This window comes from Astyanax mexicanus, chromosome 7 (genome assembly GCF_023375975.1).
Source record: "Astyanax mexicanus isolate ESR-SI-001 chromosome 7, AstMex3_surface, whole genome shotgun sequence".
NCBI classification, from domain to species: Eukaryota; Metazoa; Chordata; class Actinopteri; order Characiformes; family Acestrorhamphidae; genus Astyanax; species Astyanax mexicanus.
This window is the reverse complement of record NC_064414.1, coordinates 7,960,716-7,983,898: the sequence shown is the minus strand read 5'-3', so window position 1 is coordinate 7,983,898 and position 23,183 is coordinate 7,960,716. Positions and strand designations below refer to the sequence as shown.

The 23,183-nt window shown below is 35.2% G+C and overlaps 1 protein-coding gene across 1 annotated transcript in view; it reads right to left on the bottom strand.

The window, feature by feature from the left end:
• Nucleotides 1–8,594: 8,594 nt before the first annotated feature.
• LOC103042159 (tandem C2 domains nuclear protein) overlaps nucleotides 8,595–23,183 on the bottom strand; it is a 31,640-nt gene continuing 17,051 nt past the window's right edge. The window contains exons 7-11 of the mRNA XM_007247609.4: nucleotides 21,994–22,110; nucleotides 17,487–17,678; nucleotides 13,977–14,091; nucleotides 12,234–12,433; nucleotides 8,595–10,721 (exon numbers count right to left, since the gene is read on the bottom strand). Coding sequence (XP_007247671.3) covers nucleotides 10,611–10,721; nucleotides 12,234–12,433; nucleotides 13,977–14,091; nucleotides 17,487–17,678; nucleotides 21,994–22,110 — 735 coding nt within the window. The 3' untranslated portion in view covers nucleotides 8,595–10,610. The remainder of the gene's footprint in view (nucleotides 10,722–12,233; nucleotides 12,434–13,976; nucleotides 14,092–17,486; nucleotides 17,679–21,993; nucleotides 22,111–23,183) is intronic.

The following is a 23,183-nucleotide window of genomic DNA, read 5'->3' as shown; positions in this document are numbered from 1 at the left end:
AGATGACTGAATCAGGACATCTCTCAAACATCAGGCAGATCTTGTAGGGTGTTAGTGGTATGCAGTGGTTATAAGCTATTAAAAATACACAAGCCACATACTTAATTACAGAAATAGAAACAAAATATTTAATAAAAAATATTAATACAGCAGTTGTAAATGCTTAATTAAAAGTACTAATATTTCAGTCAATAAATACATACACAGTACAAACACTCCAGTTAGACAATCCCAATACAGCAGTTAGAAATACTTAAGTAGGAGTATTAATATTCCAGTCAAGAAATGCTTAATTAAAAGTACTAATACTCAAATGAGCAGATACATAATGAAAAGTACTAATAATTTAGTTAAAACTACTTAAATAAAAGTTTTAACACTCCACTTAGAAAATACTTAAGTAAAAGTACTATGAATTCAGTTACAAAATATTTAAGTGAAAGTACTAATACTCCTGTTACAAACTACTTAAGTAAAAGTTCTAATAATTCAGTTACAAAATACTTAAGTAAAAGTACTAATACTCTGGTTACAAAATGCTTAAGTAAAAGTACTAATATTTTAGTTGGAAATTAATTAAGTAAAAGTAATAATATTCCAGTTACAAAATAATTAAGTAAAAGTACAAATATTCCAGTTAGAAAATAGTTTATTAAAAGTAATAATTCTCGTTCCAAAATACTTAAGTAAAAGTACTAATATTCCAGTTAGACAATTCTTAAGTAAAAGTACCAATATTTCAGTTAGAAAATACATAAGTAAAAGTTATAATTCTCCAGTTACAAAATACTTACTTTGATGACATAATGCCATTGTGATACCATAGTTCACACTGGGACATCACAATGGAGTGCTCAGTGGCATTATAAATTGGGATGTGATGCATAATAGGTATTGTAAAGGTACTTCATTGTGATGTCATGATGGCCATTTTGACAGCACTCCAGACATTTAATTATTTTGACTATTTGTAATATTTTATTTGATTTCAGACTACACAGAGATCAATTTTCCAGCTTAATCACTTTAAATGATTGCTTGCATGTATTTGTCCACTCTGCCATGGTAGGCTTTGTGACAGGGTGGACCATTTTAGCTTAAACGTGTTTAATCTAGTGTTTCAAACAGTTTGACTTGATGGTTCTGTTTTAAATATTCATTTTAATTTTATACACAAGCCACATACTTAATTACAAAAATAGAAACAAAATATTTAATAAAAAATATTAATACAGCAGTTGTAAATGCTTAATTAAAAGTACTAATATTTCAGTCAATAAATACATACACAGTACAAACACTCCAGTTAGACAATCCCAATACAGCAGTTAGAAATACTTAAGTAGGAGTATTAATATTCCAGTCAAGAAATGCTTAATTAAAAGTACTAATACTCAAATGAGCAGATACATAATGAAAAGTACTAATAATTTAGTTAAAACTACTTAAATAAAAGTTTTAACACTCCACTTAGAAAATACTTAAGTAAAAGTACTATGAATTCAGTTACTGAATTCAGTTACTTCAGTTACATTATTTTAATTACTGTAAAATTATACCACACCCGGAGGGCAGCTTAAGCTGTACCTCAACTATGGAAACAAATTGAGAAATATAAACTGAAATGAATATTATTGATTGTGGAATGTTAAGAAACTGGTTTCATTTAACTTAAAAAATTAAACAGTGTGAATATTCACAATATTGATATTAACCAATGACCTTAAGAACAAATTGTCCCTTTGATGTTCTTCTTCTTTTTAAAATATATTTTTATGATAAAAATAATGTGCGATTTCAAAGAGAAATTCAAAGTGACCCAGTAAATATTATTAATGTCCTGTTATGTCTTCAGAAACTGTTTATTTTTAAGCACATTCGATGGGGATTATATAAGGCATGATATTTGGCTTGTTTACATCATCAGAGTAAGTCTACAAAACTAAAAAAAAAAGCAATGTAAGCACACTAAAACATATTTTAAACACAAACTGACACCACAAGACTTGCTAAACAATCCTGAACAGACATGATCTAGAAAAAAGAAGTAAATAAAGAACAGATTTATTTTCACCAGTAGAGGGCACTACAGCTCTGCTGCCAAGTAACCGTAAATGACTGCCAGTCTTCAAAAAGGCTCATCAACCTACTAGTGCATCTCAAAAATTTGAATATCAATAAAAAGTTACTTTTTTTCAGTAATTAAGTTCAAAATGTGAAACTTACATATTATATAGATATATTACACAAAGAGTGATCTATTTTAAGTATTTATTTATTTAATTGTTGATGATTATGGCTTACAGACAATAAAAACCCAAAAATCAGTGTCTCAAAAAATGTTAATATTATATAAGACCAGTTGGTACTTTTGGCAATGTGGGCAGTGTGCCAAGTCCTGCTGGAAAAGGAAATCCACATCTCCATAAAAGTTGCAGAGGGAAGCATGATGGTCAGTGATGGTTTGAGAGTCATGTCATTTGCTGGTGTTGATCCACTATGTTATATCAAGTTTTCCCAGAAAATCTTAGACACAGATCTTCCCTCTGCTGACAACTTTTATGGAGATGTAGATTTCATTTTACAGCAGGACTTGGCACACATCCCACACTGCCAAAAGTACCAATTGGTCTTATATAATATTAAATTTTTTAAACACTGATTTTTGGCTTTTTATTGGCTGTATATGTGTACTTTGTGTGTACAACATCTATACAATATATGAGTTTCACATTTTAAACTGAATTACTGAAATAAACAAATAAACAAACAAGCAAACAACATTTTGGATGGATACTAAGTTCCAAAAATGCACAAAAACATACACCACCACACACACATACACACACTTGTGCTGCTTTATAGCAGTTTGTGTTGTAGAATTCACATCCTGGAGACGAGGCGGTGAACCAGGACATCCCGACACATCCACTGATCCCCTGTTAATTAAAAGATCACACACACACACACACACACACCTACAATCTGACTGGCCACAGCTGGGAGCTGGACAAGTGTACCCAGTCACAAGTGTTCACAATGGAGATTGATTGAGTCAGACGTCTGACGCTCTAATAGCTCTCTCACATGAAGTTAACAGATAAAATGAGTATTAATACACTGCCTGATGCCTGAGAAACACAGGAAGAAGGACAAGGTTACCAGGAATGCTACATGATTACACATTTAGACTGATATGGGCAATGTTTATTGAGTTACACATACAAGTGTGTAACACAAGATACTGGACGTCTCAGCATGTAGTAGATGTTCCTAATGGAACCTGTAATAATCCATCCCATGCAGCAGATAGTTTATCATGCACTGCCTGCAGATTTTGTGAAAGGTGTTGATGGTGCATCCAATAGCATCTCACACATTTTAATTGGGGGTAGGTATAGTGATGCAGCTTGGCATGTAATAGTATCTGTGTCATCAAGGCAAGCTCTTGAGAAGGAGTAGCATGTGGATGAGCATTGTCATATTAAAATAGTGTACCGGAGTGTGTGTGTGTGTGTGTGTGTGTGTAGAAAAGATAGACAACCACTGGTTGCAGGGCTTAAGTAACCTAATGTTGAGGAGTATATATATATATATATATATCAAAATAGGGAACAATGCTCAGCAGCAGAATAATGCTCATTTGAGCCAGAAGTCACATAAGGTCACTCAAAAGCAGTGTGAAAGACTGGTGGAGAATATGTTGAGACACAAGCTGTGATAAAAAATTATTCTACAAATTATTATTTCTGAACTCTTCCTTAGATAGAACTGTAGTATTGTTATTTTTTCTAAATTAATATGAACTTGTCTTTTTATTTATTTATTTATTTTATTAGGTTTGAAAGCTCCGCACCTTTTTCGCTAATTTGACCATATATCATTTTCTACAAATAAATGCTCTAAATTACAATATCTTTATTAGGAATTTTGGAAAAATGTCATCAGTCATTTATAGAATAAAACCACAGTGTTACTTTTACTTAAACATATACCTATAAATAGTAAAATCAGATAAACTAATTATTTTAAAGTGGTCTTAATTTCACTTAAGATGATCATACTCTGCTCTGCTTTTGTCTTGGTGGAAAAATCTGTTATTCTTCCTGGTAACCTTTATCTTTCTCCCAAAATTGCACAAACCTGACACTCTTTCCTGGGTAATATATATATATATATATATATATATATATATACATATATCACACACACACACACACCTATTTTTGTTTGGCAAGTAATAGTCTTTAAGCAATATATTTTTTTCATATTCACAATTATTATTATTATTATGATTATGATATTATGATTATTATGAAGCTCAGAAGACGTGTAGATTCACTTGGGGGTTTAGATATTAAATAAAATTGTTTTATCTATGTTGTATTCATGGCGACCCCTGGTCCCCATAATCCCCACTGTTAGCTACCGTTTGCACATTCAAAGGGGACATCTAAGGAAAATCACTGGTGCAGAAAGATCTCACAAAGCTTTAACAGTGTCTGGTTCCTGAGAACTTCCTAGCAACATATTATCAAGACATGTTTTGTTTATAAAGAACTTTGCTTCTTTAATCTTGCACAGGAGGTAAGATGCTAATAGCTGACAAGCAGTACTTTACTATACAGAACACAACTCAGATAGCATGGTGCTATCCACAAGTCTAATCGTCACACACTCTATAAATCAAACTATGTAAAGCGGGGGTGTCCAAACTTTTTTTGTTGGGGGCCAGAAGGAGAAATATATTTGAAGTCACGGGCCACAGAGTCTGTAATAAAACAAATAATGAAATATACCACTTTAAATAATACTTATAATTATTTCATTTAGACACCATTTTACTTGACTTACTATCGTTATCTTTTTCAAATTGATGTTTAATTTCATGATGTATCTTAATATTAAACTCCTTAATTATGGCAACTTTTAGACCCTTTGGCCCGTTTTTCTGCGCTAGAAATGCGCACTCTCTCTGCTTTAAGACTCTTTGGCCCGTTTTTCTGCGCTAGAAATGCGCACTCTCTCCGATTTTTGACTCTTTTGCCCGTTTTTCTGCACTAGAAATGCGCACTCTCTCCGCTTTTAGACTCTTTGGCTCGTGTCTGACACCTAGCATTCAAACTTTGAATCTCACATTATAAAAACCTGCTTAACAGCGGGCCAACTTTCATTCTATTTCTAAAATACCTCGCGGGCCGCTCCAAAAAAGGAAACGTAAAGTAATACAGTACCAATCAAAGGTCTGGGCACACCTTCTCATTCAATTTTTTAACTTATTTTTTTCCTTAATGTATACAGGTCGTACAAATGAATCAGCATGTCTCAGGAGGACAGAAATAACTGTATATATATTTTGATATTAAAGCTACCTTAGACTGTTCCACATCTGTAGATTTTTATAAGGCATCACTTTTGAATGATTGACTGATTGTATAACTGTAAATGTGTCTATATGCAGTACAGGTGTTTCTTATAAATGCTCATATTGAGTGAATATTATTTTATGGTATGCATGAGTGTCTATATCCCTTCTGCCATTCATAGGCAGTGGATCTGAGCTGTCAGTTCACACTGATATTTGTTCTTAATTACTCACTGATATCAAGGCTGCCGGTCAGCTCCACACGCGTCTACTGAGGAACACCTGGAGGAGCTCTGGATTTTAAAGACTGATTTATTACACATATATAACACTGTTATAAAAGCACTCAGGGTGACTGTGCAAATAAAAGTCATGCTTATACACTCTCATATTCTCTTACACACACACACACACATTCTATTTCTTTCTCTTTCTCACACACACTAACACCAGCTGAGCTGGGGGTGGGTGTGTTACAGCAGGAACCCAGAGAGTGAAAATGTGTGTGTGAGGTGTGTCTCGCTGCAAGTAACCATTCTCCCTGTTCAAACAACTGTTTCGTAAATGATGATGTCAATTACCCTGGCCTCCCGGATGCAGACACACTCCTTCACTGACTTTGGGAGAGTCCTGGGAAACACACACACACACACACACACACACACACACAGAAAAGCTCTATTCAAGTAAGTTAATGTCCTTTTATCTAAGTGTATACAGATTATCTATCACCAAGCTACACGGCTAACATACCTAACAAGCAATGGAAGCTTACATACACTAATTAGCACGGTGCTAACAGCTTACCTAAATAATCAAACATCATCTCCTTAAACCAATTAGAGGTGTTCAGTTATCTAATAGACTTTATTATGAGATGTCTGACACTTTTATCTTGAACAATGCTTCTTTAATTTAAGCTCATTTTCAACCCTGCTAAAAATGATTTGGTAGCAGGGTTGGGATGTTCTGAGCTGGTTTTAAAAGACAACATGGTTGAAAAACTGCTCATCCAAACATTTAAAACACTTGAACTAGTTGATTAAACTAATTGATTGACATTTAAGTACTTTAAAGTAGTTTCAATCAAATATAGATCATTGCTCTTAATAGTTTCCTAATTACAGTACTATTATATCTGCATATAACAATGGATCCTGAAAGATCAGCTGCCTAGTGAAGGACACTGGTAGTGCGAAGATCTTGTGTTTATTTCTTTAAATAACAGTTTATCACTGTTTTATAAAAAATACGTTTTACATTTTAGCATTTTTGTTAAATTGTCATAATTTATTTTCATAATAGACCTGTCCACCCAAACCCCCACCATCAATATGTATTCTTGTCCATCAGCACTACCTTCCTTGGGTATTCAGTCATTCTATTAAATAGCCACAGTGCTGCAGGTAATAAGAGCAAGTTACAATTTGCTTTACTGTTCATGTTGCTAGAGTGCAATGTAGTATCTCTGTGCTGGACTAACTTACTGTATTTTTTGCACTAAAAGGCGCATTTAAAATCCTTTCATTTTCCTAAAAATGGATAGTGCACCTTATAATCCGGTGCACCTTCTGTATGAATTTCGCCAGTCAGGTTGTAAGGAGCAGTAAATCCACTCTGCTAAAGTACAGCTGTGCTAGTGCTAGCTCTTTTGCTGTTCAGAGGTGTTTACCATGTTTAAAAACTGCTAGCTGATAGTGCCCTGGCTTAGCGGAACACTCAGGATTCCTCAGTGTGGCGCTGTTGGGCGGCATTTACTAGCCCTAAGCACCGCAAACCGCAGCTAGGGCTGCTGCCAACCATGAATAGCGCTGCTGCTAACCTTGGCTAGGGCTACTGCTAACTGCGGCTAGTGCTGCTGCTAATTCAATTTTAATTATATAGCCCTTTTTACAACAAAGGTTGTCACAAAGCCGCTTTACAGGAAAAAACAGGTCCATGCCTCTTATGAGCAGCACCACAGAGATGCCAATTTCATGGTGACACAGTGGCAAGGAAAAACTCCCTTTAAGAGGAAGAAACCTTGGAAGGAACCAAGACTCAGTCCGAGGAACCCATCCTACTCGGGTTGACCCGCTCAGTACAAACAAATAACAAACAACAAACAAATAACAGAACAAAAACAGTACAGAGAATTAATGTGAAATATGGCTAATATAACAGGTACTAATTTATGAATATAAAAATGTGATGGGCACAAATTATAGAGCTATGGCTAATACAGAAACAGATACTGAGTGTGTTAATGTAAATCAGTGCAGGGTTGCAGAGCCGGAGAACAACACAGCGGGCAGTGGAGAGCCAGTCTGGGAACATCAGGAACAGGGCATCTCCATACATGTAAAAGAGATAGATAGAGAAAACAGAAAGGAAAGGAAGAGAAACAAAAAGCAGAAGTTAGAAGGGTTGTGTAATAATTCTGATGAGTAGAAGGACAGGGCTGATTCCTGAAAGCTGGAACCACAGACGGACACATCCAAGAAGACCGGCCGGCCAGGCATCTCAGCACATGTGAGAAAGATAGAGAGAGAGAACAGAGAGGGGAGGGAAGAAAAAGGGGTTAGAATGGTTTTATAAAATTTAACTGAGCTAGGGCTGCTGCTAACCGCATCTAAGGCTTAGGGTTGCCACCCGTCCTGTAAAATACAGAACATCCTTTATTTGGCAACTAAATGTTGCGTCCTGTATTGAATCAATATGTGAAGCATTTTGTTGTCCATATATACATTATATGGACATATATACATTATATTATACAATAAACAAACAGAAGTGATTTACTCACCCAAGTAAACTTTCAGCAGATAAATCTGTGTAGATTAATATCCAATCCTCGTTTGACTTTGCTGAGTTAGGAGGAAAACATGGCAACATCCTTGTTCACTTTTTACTAGTGTGCTTATAATTCAGTGCCCCTTATTATTATACAGTAATTTAATAAGTGATTTAAGGGTGGGAACATGAATATTATTCATTCAAATGAATGGTTTTGCTTGTTAACCAGCTTGTTTATACTTGTCACAATGGTCATCCAGCTTGTGTTAAAGTACTATTTGATGTTTTTTTTTTTTTGGGTGGATTAAACTGAAATCCCTCTTTACAAAATATATATTATATTTACATGTTATATTTATAAGATTTTTTATCACTTTGACTTGATGTAACTTCAAAAACTCTTGTAATTGTAATGGCGCAATTAAAGTCATACATAAACATAAATAGTAACACAGACTTTATTTTCTTTGATTAAACAGACACTACATAAAGGGTTTTTTGTAAGTAATAATACATACATTAGTACATATAATATAATATATATATGCAAATGAGGAGAAATAACAGCTCTCTCCACTTCATTTCAGCTCAGTTCCACATCACACTTCTCATTCAGAAATCCATCAAAGATCCAGCCCAAAGCTTAACAACTGTAATGTCAGGTTGCCAGATTTTGATAACTCGCCCTTCTGTGTATGCACAGTCATAGTAACTATAAAACAGATGGAGCTCAAACACCTATTAAAATGATACTTACGTAATAATAATACAGTAACGCCTTTCTACAGCGTCACGCAACAAAGCATACAAGAGTACAAATGTGCAAAGTAAATGAACCATATCTGGATACTCTGATAAAGCATATGCACTGAATTTAGAACATTTTATTTACTTTATAAATATAGTATATACACATATATGAATAAATAGAATATACATACAATATTCAGTGTTGTATTATAGTACCTCTCATGGTCTTTGTGGTAAAACGTGATGAACTGAAGAACTGAGCAGTTATGACTTTCCTTCAATTCAGGAGTAAAACACAACACTTTTAGGTTCTAAAAATAAAAGCTTTTTTAAAAGTGTGTCAGCCATCTGTGACCCACAAAAAGCTGCATGGGTTATGAGAAATTGTGCACATTGTGTTTTACATCAACACAACTGTGCTGATAGTTTCTATTTGTTACTTTCTTTTGTTCCTGTAGAAATGATGAGCACATGCTTTAATAGTGTAACCAGGGATGAGCAGATATGGAACCAGTGGGCCGATATACAGCTCTGGAAAAAATATAGAGACCACTTCAGTTTCTGAATCAGTTTCTCTGATTTAGCTTTTTTTAGGTATATGTAAAATGAAAATTGTTATTTTATTCTATAAACTACAGAAAACATTGATCCCAAATTTCAAATAAAATATCTTAATTTAGAGCATTTATTTGCAGAAAATGAGTAATGGCTGAAATAACAAAATAATGGAAAGACAACAAGTTTATATTAATAAAGTTTTAAGTGTTCAGAAAAAAAATATTTGGTGGTTTAACTCTGGTTTTAATCACAGTTATTCAAAAATTCAAGCTGTTCAGCTTTGTTTGATGGCTTGTGATCATCCATCTTCCTCTTGATTATATTCCAGAGTTTTTTAATATACTGTAGTTAAATTAAAGAAACTCACTTATTTTTTTCCAGAGCCGTATGCTACACAAATAATAAAAAAAATATAGATATCGGGACAAGACCAACCTAGATTAGTATTAGTAATCAAACTTTTAATTTGTAGGCTTATAAAAGCAGTAAACTATATGACTATATAAAAAAAAGCTATAGCTGAGGTGCAATTCATGTTCATCTACACTACCGATTTTACACTATACAGTATTAAATATGCACAAATGCACAGATATGGGATCAATGGACCAATATCTGTAACTTTTCTCTTCACATCTAATGATGACGATATGCAAACATCTGTCAAATGTAGAAACTAATGTAAGATCTATCTAGATTATTATTAGAAATGCAGTAACATGTCTAAAATGCAAATATTTTAGTGAGAAAATGACCAAATAATCTGCTAAAATCAACAGCAGAGGTGTAATTTGTCTAAATCTACGTCATATTACAAAAGAAAACTGATATATATGATAATTTTAAGTGTTTTATAGTCTTATGTTTTCACAGTTGTCTATCCTACAGTATGTAATGCCAGTGAAGCCCCGAATCTGGCAAGTCATAAAAACACACACAGAAAAACACTTTTCTGACGTTAATCCGGCGGCAGTTTTGCATTTCTCTGGGCAGAAAGAGTGCCGAGACATCACATACACCATACCTGTGTGTGTACATGATCACACGCCTGTTCTCATCCCATGGGCACCCAGTGTGTACACAGTGTGTCGTGTCCAGTGTACCTGCCTGTCTTTCTACCTGTCTGTCTTTTTTACACACTCTCTCACTGTCTTTCTGTCTCTCAGGGGTGTCTGACCCTGTGCCATGCAGTCACTATTTTCTCAGGGTGTGAGATGGAGTCTTTCCACTGTTCCACAGCTTCTGGTGAAGGACTGTCAAAACCAAGAAGGACCTAGAAACAGAAACACACACATGATCACTATTTGTGGTTTAAGGTTCTGCGTACTTCTATTTACTGGTTGATTACTCATAGATACACAGAAAAACACAGAGAAAGGCTTTTCTTAGATTTCTCAACAAACCTCCCAATAACAGTATTTTTTAAATAAAAAACTCAAACTGCACTGTTCCACATTATTAAGCAGACCACAGGTTTCAAGGAATATGGGAAGCCTGAAATAGTACAGTGGGATGGAAAAGGTATGAAAACATTAGATTTTTTAAAAAACTGAAGCATAATTCATAGCTGGCAGACGGGATAAGAGCAAAATTAGGACGGTTTCTGCCAGACAAATTTATCTGATGAAGGAAACAGCTGCTAAAATGCCATTACAGACTCTTTAGACTCTTTGGCCTGTTTTCTGCGCTAGAAATGCGCACTCTCTCCGCTTTTAGACTATTTGGTCCGTTCTTCTGCGCTAGAAATGCGCACTCTCTCCGCTTTTAGACTCTTTGGTCCGTTTTTCTGCGCTAGAAATGCGCACCCTCTCCGCTTTTAGACTCTTTGGCCCGTTTTTCTGCGCTAGAAATGCGCACCCTCTCCACTTTTAGACTCTTTGGTCCGTTCTTCTGCGCTAGAAATGAGCACTCTCTCCGCTTTTAGACTCTTTGGCCCGTTTTTCTGTGCTAGAAATGGGCACTCTCTCCGCTTTTAGACTCTTTGGCTCGTTTCTGACACCTAGCGTTCAAACTTTGAATCTCACATTATAAAAACCTGCTTAACAGCGGGCCAACTTTCATTCTATTTTCATTCGTAGTTTGGACACCCCTGCTCTAGAGTCTCACGAATCTCCAGGTGTGTCCAGTTGTGCATAAACCTACTATTTGGCCCCTAACCAGTACTCACAAGCAAAAATGGAGACTAATTTTCAAACAGTTGTTTATTGATGAATTATACTGATTGTCATTTGTTAGAAAAATCTGAGAAAAATATCTCTTGCACAATAATTTGTAATACAGTGTACGTTAGCTCAGATAATGTTAGTATACACACTATACAGCTTGTGTCTTTCAAATGGGAAACTGACTGACTGGTCTGTAATATGGTTGTAACATCACTTCACAAATCATGATTTAGGCTCGAAATGTACTTTGTACAATGATGTCATCAACACAACGGTTTAAGCTATAGAGACTGGGTTCCGCTTGTAGTTTAAAAAAAAAAAATGTGCTGCAACGCATTTTATAATACAAAAAGCTGCATTCTGAGCATTACTACAAAGGGTCCTACAGCGGCAGCCAAATTGTTTTTTACCTTCAGCATCCTTTTTTCCAGTCAACAGTCATGGCCAATCTTAAGTACTGCATGTTTTAACCACCACAGATATGTAAGAACATACTTTGAACGGTATGTACAGCAATAATAAGTGTTTGCATTTGCATTCATATCCTTTATATATTTTTTTAACATCACACTAATTTAGCATGCTGTGGGTCCTTTATGTAAGTGACTTTTTAAACTCACCTGTCCAAGGAAGTGTTTCCTGCGTATGGACCCCCGGCTGTAGAGTTTGATGTACAGCTGTAGGTTATGGTCCTGGTTGGTAATTGGTAAAAGCACTGATTCACCCCACTGGACCTGACCTCCACATAACTTGGCCGCCTTGGTCTTCCTTTTCAGAATGAAGTGCCCACCACTAAACATCTCCACTTTCACAAAGAAACCTACACAGAAAAGAAAACGTAAAATTAAACTACTTCCACAGTACAGTGCATTACAAACAGCATGCTATAATAAAGCCTAAACCCTGAGATCAACTGAGAGAGGAGAGAGTTAAATGCTGGGCAATGTGTATAGAGGGGTGATAAATTAACGGTAAATTGAAAAGCAATGACTACAGTGGAAAACTATGAGATGCAAAGCACACAGTTCATCACTATATCATTATGCAATGAAGAAAACTTCTATTACATGTTACAGTTGAAAATCAATACATGAAGATTTGCATTTTAAAAAAGAAATGCCAAATTCATGTCAGAGTTGAATTTGATTTAAAAGTGAAATCAAGGCCCAGCTCTATTGCTTTTTATAATTATGTACTTTGTTTAAAAACACCCAAAAAAGGGCACTTAAAACTGAGACTCACACTCAAAGCAGAGGGCTATTAGAATCATGGCAAGATGGTGGCCATACCTGTCAAGTCTCCCGTTTTGGCCGGGAAACTACCGTATTTTACTCCTCTTTCCCGCCGTCCTCCCGTATTAATATTTTCCCATAAATTTCCCGTATTTTATTAAAATTAAAAAAAACTTTATTATTGAGGAGACAGGGCACTGACCGATCTGTGTCTCTTAGCCAATCGTGGTGCCGGTTCAAGGAGAAAGTCTCGCCTTTCAGGAGAAACAGCCAATCAGCTTGCTGGTTTCGCGGAGCGCAGAGGTATATCAGATTCTGATAATCTAAATTTAGTGTGTAAGTGGTTCACATGTGGTTATTTTAGATTTCTTGTAAACCTGTCTTAAAATGTAAGGAATACTAAATCTTGGTTGGGCTGGTGGGACGACTTTAAGCGGACGGAGGAAAATATCCCTTATTTTTAAATATAAAACTTGACAGGTATGATGGTGGCACAAGTTACATAAGAAACCTACAAATCTAAGTATTTTCCTTGTTAAAAACGTGGATAACCACTATATTAGTGTTTCGATGTCTTGTGGCCATTTCCTTTATAACAAGCATACAAATATTGCTGGTAGTTTGTGTCAGTATCAAAATCTAGGTAGCTAACTATCCCATTTAACAGGTAAATAGTGCAACAGACAGTAGAGGCTACAGCATTTAAGGTGAAACAATTCAAATAAAATAAAAGCTAATGACAGTAAATTTTAACTCCACATCACAAAGAAATTAAGTAATAGTTAATTGCTGCCCCCCTCTGCCCACTTTCTGTAGACATATGATGCCCTAAAGTTAACTAGTTAAGCAGCAGCTAGGTTGCTGAACTTTAGTGCTCCACTGTTATAAATCTGTATCGGGTTCTTGAAGGGTTCAAGAAGGATCTCACCCATTCCTCTTCTAACTCTGTTCTAAGGGTAAGTGTTCCACTAAAACAAGGGGTAGGGGTACAATTTAGAAATGGTATTGTGCCTAAATGACGAGGGATCATGCACCGCAGAACTTTTCCCAAAAAACGTGTGCCTTGCACTACCTAGAAGGCTCAGTTAGACTAAGCTAACTGGTGTAAATAAGTTTTTATTAATTATTCACTCTGTGTAAGAAGGGAGGATGATGAAGGAAGATTCTGAGCGCTGAGGATCTGGAGCTGGATCCGACTGCTGACCGCCTGGAAGCATGTAGCCAACTGAAGCTCAGCACGACAAACCTGTGGAAACATAACAGAGGCAGTGTTATACTTTATTTAACCAAGAGCTTATCTTTTATAATGAAATAGTTATAGTGAGTGTCATTTATTGTATTTGTATTCTTTTTCTTGTGTATTTAGTACTGATTTCATGTTTAGTAGTCAAAAGGACAGTTACTGCTACTATAATTATATATTTTTTTCTTTTTTTTCTCCATAATAAATTGTTGACCGTTTTTTTTGCTGGTAGTCAAACAAGCTCAACACATTCAGTGGAAAAAATAATTATTTGATCTGCTGACTTTGTAGATTTTGTAAGTTTACCCCCTTACCAAGACAGGAATAGTTCATTTTTATGTTAGGTTAACTTAACAGACAGAGAAAAACACACAAAAAAAACATTATATAAAGGCTATATATTAATTTGTATTTGAAATATAAGTATTCTGACCCCCCATAGGATGGTTGTCCCAGAGGCTGGTTGTCCTGACCCTTTAAGAAACTAAATCAGTCTCTTCCATTCAAACCACTTGGCCACGATTGTAGACCTGCACATGGCTGGAATGGGCTAAAAGATTGTTAATGATCTCAAGGGAGCTAGGAGCACAGTCACCAAGACATACATTAGTAACATACTCTGTTGTAATAAATTGACTTAATGTAGTCCCTCTGCTGAAGAATGCTTGTGTACAGATACATCTGTACACAAGCATGACAATGATTCAAAACATACGACCAAGGAAACAAAGGGGTGGCTTAAGAAAAAAGATCATGGAATGGCCTAGCCAGTCTCTGGATCTGTATTTCACAGATAATCTAAGGTGGGATCCTTGAAACCTACAGGATTTGGAGATTTTCTGTGAAGAGAGCCAAATCCCCCCTAAGATGTGTGCAAACCTGTTGTAAAACTACAAGATTCACCTGACCCCTGTGCTTTTTCAACAAAGGTTTCTCCATTTTCTCCTATAACCTTGTTTTTGTTCTGAAATTTGTTATTATACCAGCATTATATAGCATTTTACCTCTCAATTCTGTATAAAATGTTGTGGCTATTTTATAACCATATGAGCTAGGAGATTGGCTTCTGGTTAATGGGTTATTACAAAATACCACACGCATTATGTACACTTTTGAAAGCTCTCTGTAAAATTGGCACATTAGTATGTTAACATATGTATGATTTAAAGCTTAGCAGTCTAGAAGAAAACAGCATGGTAAAAGCTGCTCTTTGTTATTGGAAGCTTTGGCAGGATGGTATTTGATTGAACTGAATTATATTAGATGACCCTGGGCAGTTTTCTGGGTGCATGAGGTACTTACACACACACACACACACACACACAAACACACACACAACTGATTTATAAAAGCTACACACGTAACCCAATTTCAGCCAAAACGTAATCAACTGTCCTACATTCGCTATTCATCTATAGCCACTTTTCACTCTCTTATTTCCAACTTGTTATCTGTAGAAATCATTTTCCCCTTTTCAATTTCTTTTTCCCCCAAGTCAAGCACACACACCCACACATGGGTGCAGAAACACACACACACACACACACACACACACACTCAAAACATCCTAGTGAAAATCACTGCTAGGAAAAGCAAGTGCTAACTGCTAACCAGATGCTACAGAAAGATAACAACAGATACAATGACATTTGAAACTTATAAAACAATAAAACAGTTTGGGGATTTTATGGATAGATATTCCGGTCAAGGTTGTAATCCTCGTTAATTCCTTGTTGTTTTTAAGCTATCTTACACCTGACACCCTACTCTGAATTTATTTATAGATTTACAGCATATCCGGTTAAAGGCTAAACACTAAAATAAAGAAATACATTTCATAATGTATTGTTGGTGTGATGATCTACAATCTTGATAGCGAAACTAATAAAGCAGTAAAAGCTTGAAAGAGCTGGCAGAGGTTTTACTTTCAGTTGCTGATAATGTTTGCTAAAAACCCAAAGAATCCTAGCACTCTAATTAGAGTGCTGCTGGAACGGTATGTCCTAGGATCCAAAAAAGAGTATATTCTCCATTCCCTGGCTAATTGGAAATACTTCAAAGATTTAAACACATTAACCTCTGTAAAGTACATGCACTGTACTTTAGTTTGTACAGAGTTGAAACCAAAGTAATATGAAACCAAAAAGCGGCCATCAATAAAAAAATCTTCCAGACACACATAGAAAAAGATAGAAGGCTGAAAGTTTAGCAAGGCCATCTCTGTAATAGGGGAGAGTGATATGGTAAAAATAATATATTAGGTTATTAAAATACATATTCACAAAAAAGACAAAATACAGCAGAAGTGTTGGGCTCTTACTATTAAATTACTAACCTATACTAAGTACAGTGATTTTTATTCAAAATTAGCCAAACAAACAAATTAATTACATGCACTGTTGGTCAGTGTTCTTTAAGCACTAATTACATCCATTATTTGCTCACAATATTATGATATTCTCTGATCATGATAGCAAAATCTAGCTATTACAATACAATAAAATATTGTTATATTGCTCACTTTTAATTTGCTAAGTTTCAGAAATTTGGTGGAGAGTCATTCATCCGATTTATTTTAATCAAATCTAGTGCTACAGCTAACTGAGTCGCTGTAACTATGGATGGTAATTGTGTTGATTTTTTATTTTATTTTAGTTATTCTGGTATCGTGATACATTATATACCTTTCTAAGCATACCAACTGTAACTATTTACATTATTTTTTTTAATAAAGTGTTTAACTGTGCGAGGTAAGTTTAATAAAAAAAAATCAATACACCAAAAACGTATTGCAAAAGAAGATAAACAAACAGACAGAGATCAAACTAGGAACATAAGGACTAAACTGAAACATGAAACAAGAAACAGAAGCAAACATGACAGACAACAGTACAGGAACAGGAAACAGGAACACCTGGGACAGGTAACGAGGGGGCGGAGCTACAGATCATACAGGGGAAAGCACTAAAGGCAATGGAAGAGACAAGGAGAGCACAGGGACATGTGTTAGAAAGCACATGGGGAGGAAAACTAACAGGAATGACACAGAACAGGACAAGAACATGATAAACTAGATAAAGTACAGCACATTATGAATAAAAATTACTTTGCCAAATTGTAGTACACTATTATTAATAAATTAATATTATAGTACAAAAATCTGCCGCTACTGATGCATTAGTTTGAGGGTTTTAAAATATCGCAGTAAAAATTGTGTATGACATTTTTTTTTTGCCCAGCATTGCTTTGTAAGTCAGTTAATTAAATAAGCATATTAAATAGTATTAGTATGCTAGATTGTGTTGCAAGGCTGCAGGTAAAGGTTTTTTCAGTAGTAATTGAATTGAAAAACATGTTTTAAGTGAGTGAACAGAATTAAGTGATTAAGTTTGACCCACGCGTGGCTTGGAGGGCAGCTTGATGTCCAGCCAGTGTTGGGTCTCCTCTGGGCCGAGCTCTCTTAGGGATAAAACACACTCCCCCAGTGTGAACTTGCGTGGTGTGTGTGCTTGCAGTCGCAGCACCAGTGTAGAACTACAGAGCTGCTCCAGGTTTAACGAGAATACAAACGTCTCCATAAACACCATGTCCTGAAAGACAGAGAGAGAATATAAGGGTTAGTTGAGCCAGGCAATACGACAATATATTATAGGTTTTTTATTATTATTATTATTATTATTATTATTGTTTATAGACCAATTTCTTTATACATAATGCATTTCGAATGTAACCAATTTTTTCTTCCCAATTTGAAAGGCCAATTAAGCACTACCCATTCATATGAGCTTGCCCTATCACTAATAACGCCAGCAACACTAGAATGGTGTAGACTAGATACACTTGGGTTATTTGAGTTATTGTTATTGTGGGTACAATCACTCTAGAGATGGCGTAGATCACCCTTTTGGAGTAACGTCAAAAAGAAAGAGCGTCACCTACCCACCCAGAAAGAGCAAGGCCAATTGTGCTCTCTCAGGGCATCTGATGGCAAGCTACGTACATGAACAGGATTTGAACCAGCGATCTCCCAATCATAGTGGCAGCGCCTTAGACCACTGGACCACAGAAATGTGTATATTCTTTAAAAAGGGCTACAAAGGGTTCTTTCAGTGATGCCATAGAAAAAATACTGGTGGTAAACGGTGGTAAATTACATTGATTTTATAAACCTTTAAAATGTTTTTGACACATACAGTACATCTGTTTTACAAATATGGATCTATATCAATCCAAAACTGGCTCTTCTATGCAACTGAAAAGTGTATGGGCTACAACAGAATCCACTCATTCATTTCATTTTAAGGCAAATGACCCCATATACTGTAGTGGTACACTGGTATCACTTTACCTGGTAACACTTTTTAATAAGGGTACTTTAATTAACATTACTTATGACAGAATGTCTCAACTAATAATTAATTGACACTAGTTAAGACAATATTAATCATTACAAATTTAAACTAATTCTAATAGTTCTAAAACTAATAGTTTTAATTCATCACAATTTACAACATTCTTAAGCATTAAAATTTAGTAATGTTTAGCAGCGGGTTAACTAATATTAATTATTAGTTGAAACATTACTTAACTATTGAGCAATGTTTTTACTGCTGTAAGTACTGTTAATTATGACCCTTATTGTAATCTTCCATTAATATCTATAATAGAATCTCTCGCTATCTTTAATAAACTCCTAAAGACAGAGCTCTTCAAAGAGAACTTACTCTCCTAACACCTCTAACAACAAACTCACTACTCCTAACCTCATTTCCTTCTTCCCCTCCTTCACTCCTCTATCCCATTATTTCCCTTCGACCTCCTTTAAGCCCTGTCTAAAATATTTTACCTTTAACTTCTATTATTTTTGTACTTCACTATTGTAAGTCGCTTTGGAAAAAAGTGTCTGCCAAATGTAATGTAATGTAATGTATATTATAGGGTAACATATTTGTTTACTCAGTAAATCTCCTTTGATTAAAGTGCCCTATTTAGTCTATAAATGCCCTATAGGCAGCCAGGTGTTCTGTTAATGCCCACACTCTAGTTTTGTCTGGGTTGGAGAAGCAGGTGGACAACACAAACAAACAATATCGGTAAAAACTATAGAATAAACATTAAACACTATTTAATTAGACAGCTGCACATGCTGCATAGGACATTCTTTCACGCACGCAAACGTGACCTTAATCATTTAACTCTCAACAATAAAGGGCGGACTGTGAGGCCGGAAGAGAAATTGATTATACAGTTAGATTAGTGAGCACACCCATACACACATTTACACACTCATATATATATATATATATATATATATATATATATATATATATATATATATATATATATATATATATATATATATATATATATTGAACCAAAAAATATTTCTTTAAGACCCCAACCTTATTTTAATTAAGTCAGTGTAAACATACCATATTTTATTTAATATAAGCCTTTCTCATGGTAGGTTTATCACAAAGTTTTGACACAAAATAGTTCTAGTACTGTGTCCCATGACTTTTGCCACATCCAATGGAATGCTGAACTGATCTGTGGGTTATGTGTGTGGGGTGTCCTGCATTGAATGCGTTTGTGATTTTGGCTAAAGTCGTTTGACTCTTCACACTGACCATTCTAGCCAGATGCCACCAGTCACAATCATTTCCACCCACTGAGCTGTCCACTGTGGGTAGTAATGCCTTCTATAATTTACTAATACATCTTAAATATTAGAATATAATTTTAAAAAAGTTAATTATTTACATCTATATAATATATGAGTTTCACATTTTAAACTGAATTACTGAAATAAAGTAACTTTTCAATGATATTCTAATTTTTATAGATAAATAGCACTAATATTCATTTCACCTATGTAACACTGTGCATTTTTGTGTAATCATGAAATCTTAAATGTCCGCACAATTTTAGAAGTGGAATGTCCCATCTATCTGAAGCCACTATCAGGCCTCACTTTAACTCAGATAATTTATGTTACCTTGCAAGATGACACCTCACAACTTATGCATGTGTGGGCGTTCACAAGCCACCTGCCAGAAAACATTTCATGATAATTTTACAAACTGTTCTCCCATTACTTTTGGCACATAAACGTTTATACAAAAGAAACGCCTAGAGTGTTTTCTGAATATTCTTTTCAATTAATACAACATTCTATCCACTGCATACAAGCATACGTATTAAATATTAATAATATTACAATATCATAATAATAAGTCTGTCCTCTGGCTAGGAGTCAACAAACCTTTTGTTTTTCTGGCCAGATGATACGTACTCTTACAGTGACAAACATTCAAACTCTACCTGGGCATTTAAGTAATGTTTGTGGTACGAAATGGCAAAACATAGGCATTTTAAAATCTGAACGAAACATCTGCAGCAGACGTTTTAAGTTTGGTAAGTTGGGTTAAAGGTGGGGTCTTCATGAGAATCAATTTATCTTGGGTTTCCATGACCTAAGGTTGTAATTCATTGGAGAACATTGGGTAGGTGCATATCAGTAACACCTCACAAGATCTGCCTGATGTTTATGGTCAAATCTAAAATAATTAAGAGACCACTTCAGTTACTGAATCAGTTTCTCTGATTTTGCTATTCATAGGTATAATTCCAAATTTCAAATAAAAAGATTGTCATTTAAAACATTTATTTGCAGAAAATGAGAAATGCCTGAATTAAAAAAAGACACAGAGCTTTCAGATCTCAATTAATGCAAAGAAAACAAGTTCATATTCATAAAGTTTTAAGAGTTCAGAAATCAATATTTGGTGAAATAACCCTGGTTTTTAATCACAGTTTTCATGTGTCTTGGCATGTTCTCCTCCACCAGTCTTACACACTGCTTTTGGATAACTTTATGCCACTCCTGCTGCAAAAAGTCAAGCAGTTTAGTTAGGTTTGATGGCTTGTGATCATCCATCTTCCTCTTGATTATATTCCAGAGGTTTTCAATTTGGTAAAATCAAAGAAACTCATCATTTTTAAGAGGTCTCTTTTTTTCCAGAGCTGCATTTGTAGAATACCAAGATTATATTTTTCCAATTTTGCAAAATCACCCAACCCTACCACAGGTGTGTAAAATCATGCCTCATGCAGGCTGCCTTTACAAACATTATTGTAAGAATAGGTTTTTGTAAAGAGCTCACCGAACTCCTGTGTGGTCTTGTATGTAATAGGATGACACTGCTGCAAAAGTTAGCTGGTGAAATTCCTTCCTTATACTGGTAGATACTCTACCATCAGCAGTGAGTGGTCACTATTGAAATGTGGAAACGTTTAGAACCACAGCAACACGGCCACAAATTTCCAACCTTTTAAAGTTAAAGAGTGGGCTTTCTGAGAAAAGTGTCCAATTAACACTTTGCTTCTACATAAATACAGAGTTACACACCTGGTGTTAAATCTGCAAAGGGGACCGACTCCACACTAATGCCTATGAGTTTAGAATGGGAGTGATAGGTGTGATGTTTAGATGATCTTATACTTTAGTCTAATCCTGCTGTTGGAGCACATTAATGCCTTTGGATTTAGAATGTGATGCCACAAAAGGTGTATGGGATGTTATTGTAGGTCTAAGGTTTAGGTGTCCAAATACTTTCTATCATAAATCCTGACTCTGTTATATAAATGGGTATGCTGTACTTTTAGCCACATACCACACATATCTGTACTGAAACATTGCTTTAGAGTCGTAGGTCTGGTAATGGAATCACTGAGCTAAGAAAGTTAATATGGCTAATAATTAACAAAAGGAGGTGGTGACCAAGTAGCATGGATGAATTCACACCCTCAGAGAGAGTGAGTGTGAGAAACACAGGCAGAGAGTGGAGATGTCCACTGTGTGTTCTGTGTGTGTGTTCTGTGTGTATGTGTGTGTATACTCACTGGTGTTGCATCCTTTACTGAAGTTTTAAATTGCACAGGCTTTGCCATGGTGATGACCCCTTTAATCCCAACCTTCTGCTGCTCTGCCCCCTCCGTGCACACACTCAGGTCCTTACACTGGAACAGAGACACACACAAAGAGCAAGCTCTTCTATGGTTAACCATGTATATGTTAGACTGTTTGAATTTCAGATACAGAATTTCCAATTAATTCAATACATCACTCAGCAATTGGATATAAAAGTAATAAATATTACATTTTAAATGTATAGTTATATAATCTAATTAAAACAGTACACAAAAGCAACATAATTCGTATATAATGTTTTATGGCTTAATAATTAATGATTAGTATGATTAGAAGAGTGTGATTGTTGTTTCCCCTTGGAAAAGCACGCAAACATTTCTATTTTATTTTCCTGTAAACAATGTTTTTCATCAAAATTGTCCTGCCTATGAATAGTTTAGAGGCAAACATGGGTTTACAAAGTAGTGGAACAATAAATAATTCTGATTGTAATCTGTTCCCAATGAGTCTTAAGGGTGATAAATTTGGATTTTCAAGCGGAAAAAAAAAATCCGAACTTCTAAACCTTTTGTAAACATGACTGATTGCACTGATTACAGTGAAGCCAAAATCAAATCTACATCAAAATTAGAAAAACAAAACAAAAAAAACTAAAAGCTAAAAAATGCTATTTTTCACTTTTCACTGCACAAAACTGCAGTCTTCTGAGTAAGTCTAGTAATAAAATCCTAATGCAGAAAAAAGCCACAGAGCTAACTATGATGTCTGTATTTAATAGCCTGTGCCTTAGTGACTCAAAAACAACCAACTAAATTTTAGTTTTAGGTCAATTTAATGTGAATCAAAAATAAAGCAAAAAACACACACAATCATTTTAAGCACAATTTTATTTTAAGTTCAGTCTATTTTAAACTGAATTTGACAAGACTTTTGCTTAAAAAATAATTATATGTTCTGCAATGGCTGAACATCTGGCATTACAATTAGGGTTGCAGCGGTAACCGGTTTCACGGTATACCGTGGTATTAAAATGCACGGTTATCATACCGTGTGTGTTTGCTTATTACCGGTAAAACGCAAGCCAGCGGAGAAAGTCACCCGCGCATGCGCAACTCTGCTCCGCTTCAGCTACTCAGCACACAGCGGTGAGAACAGCAGAAAG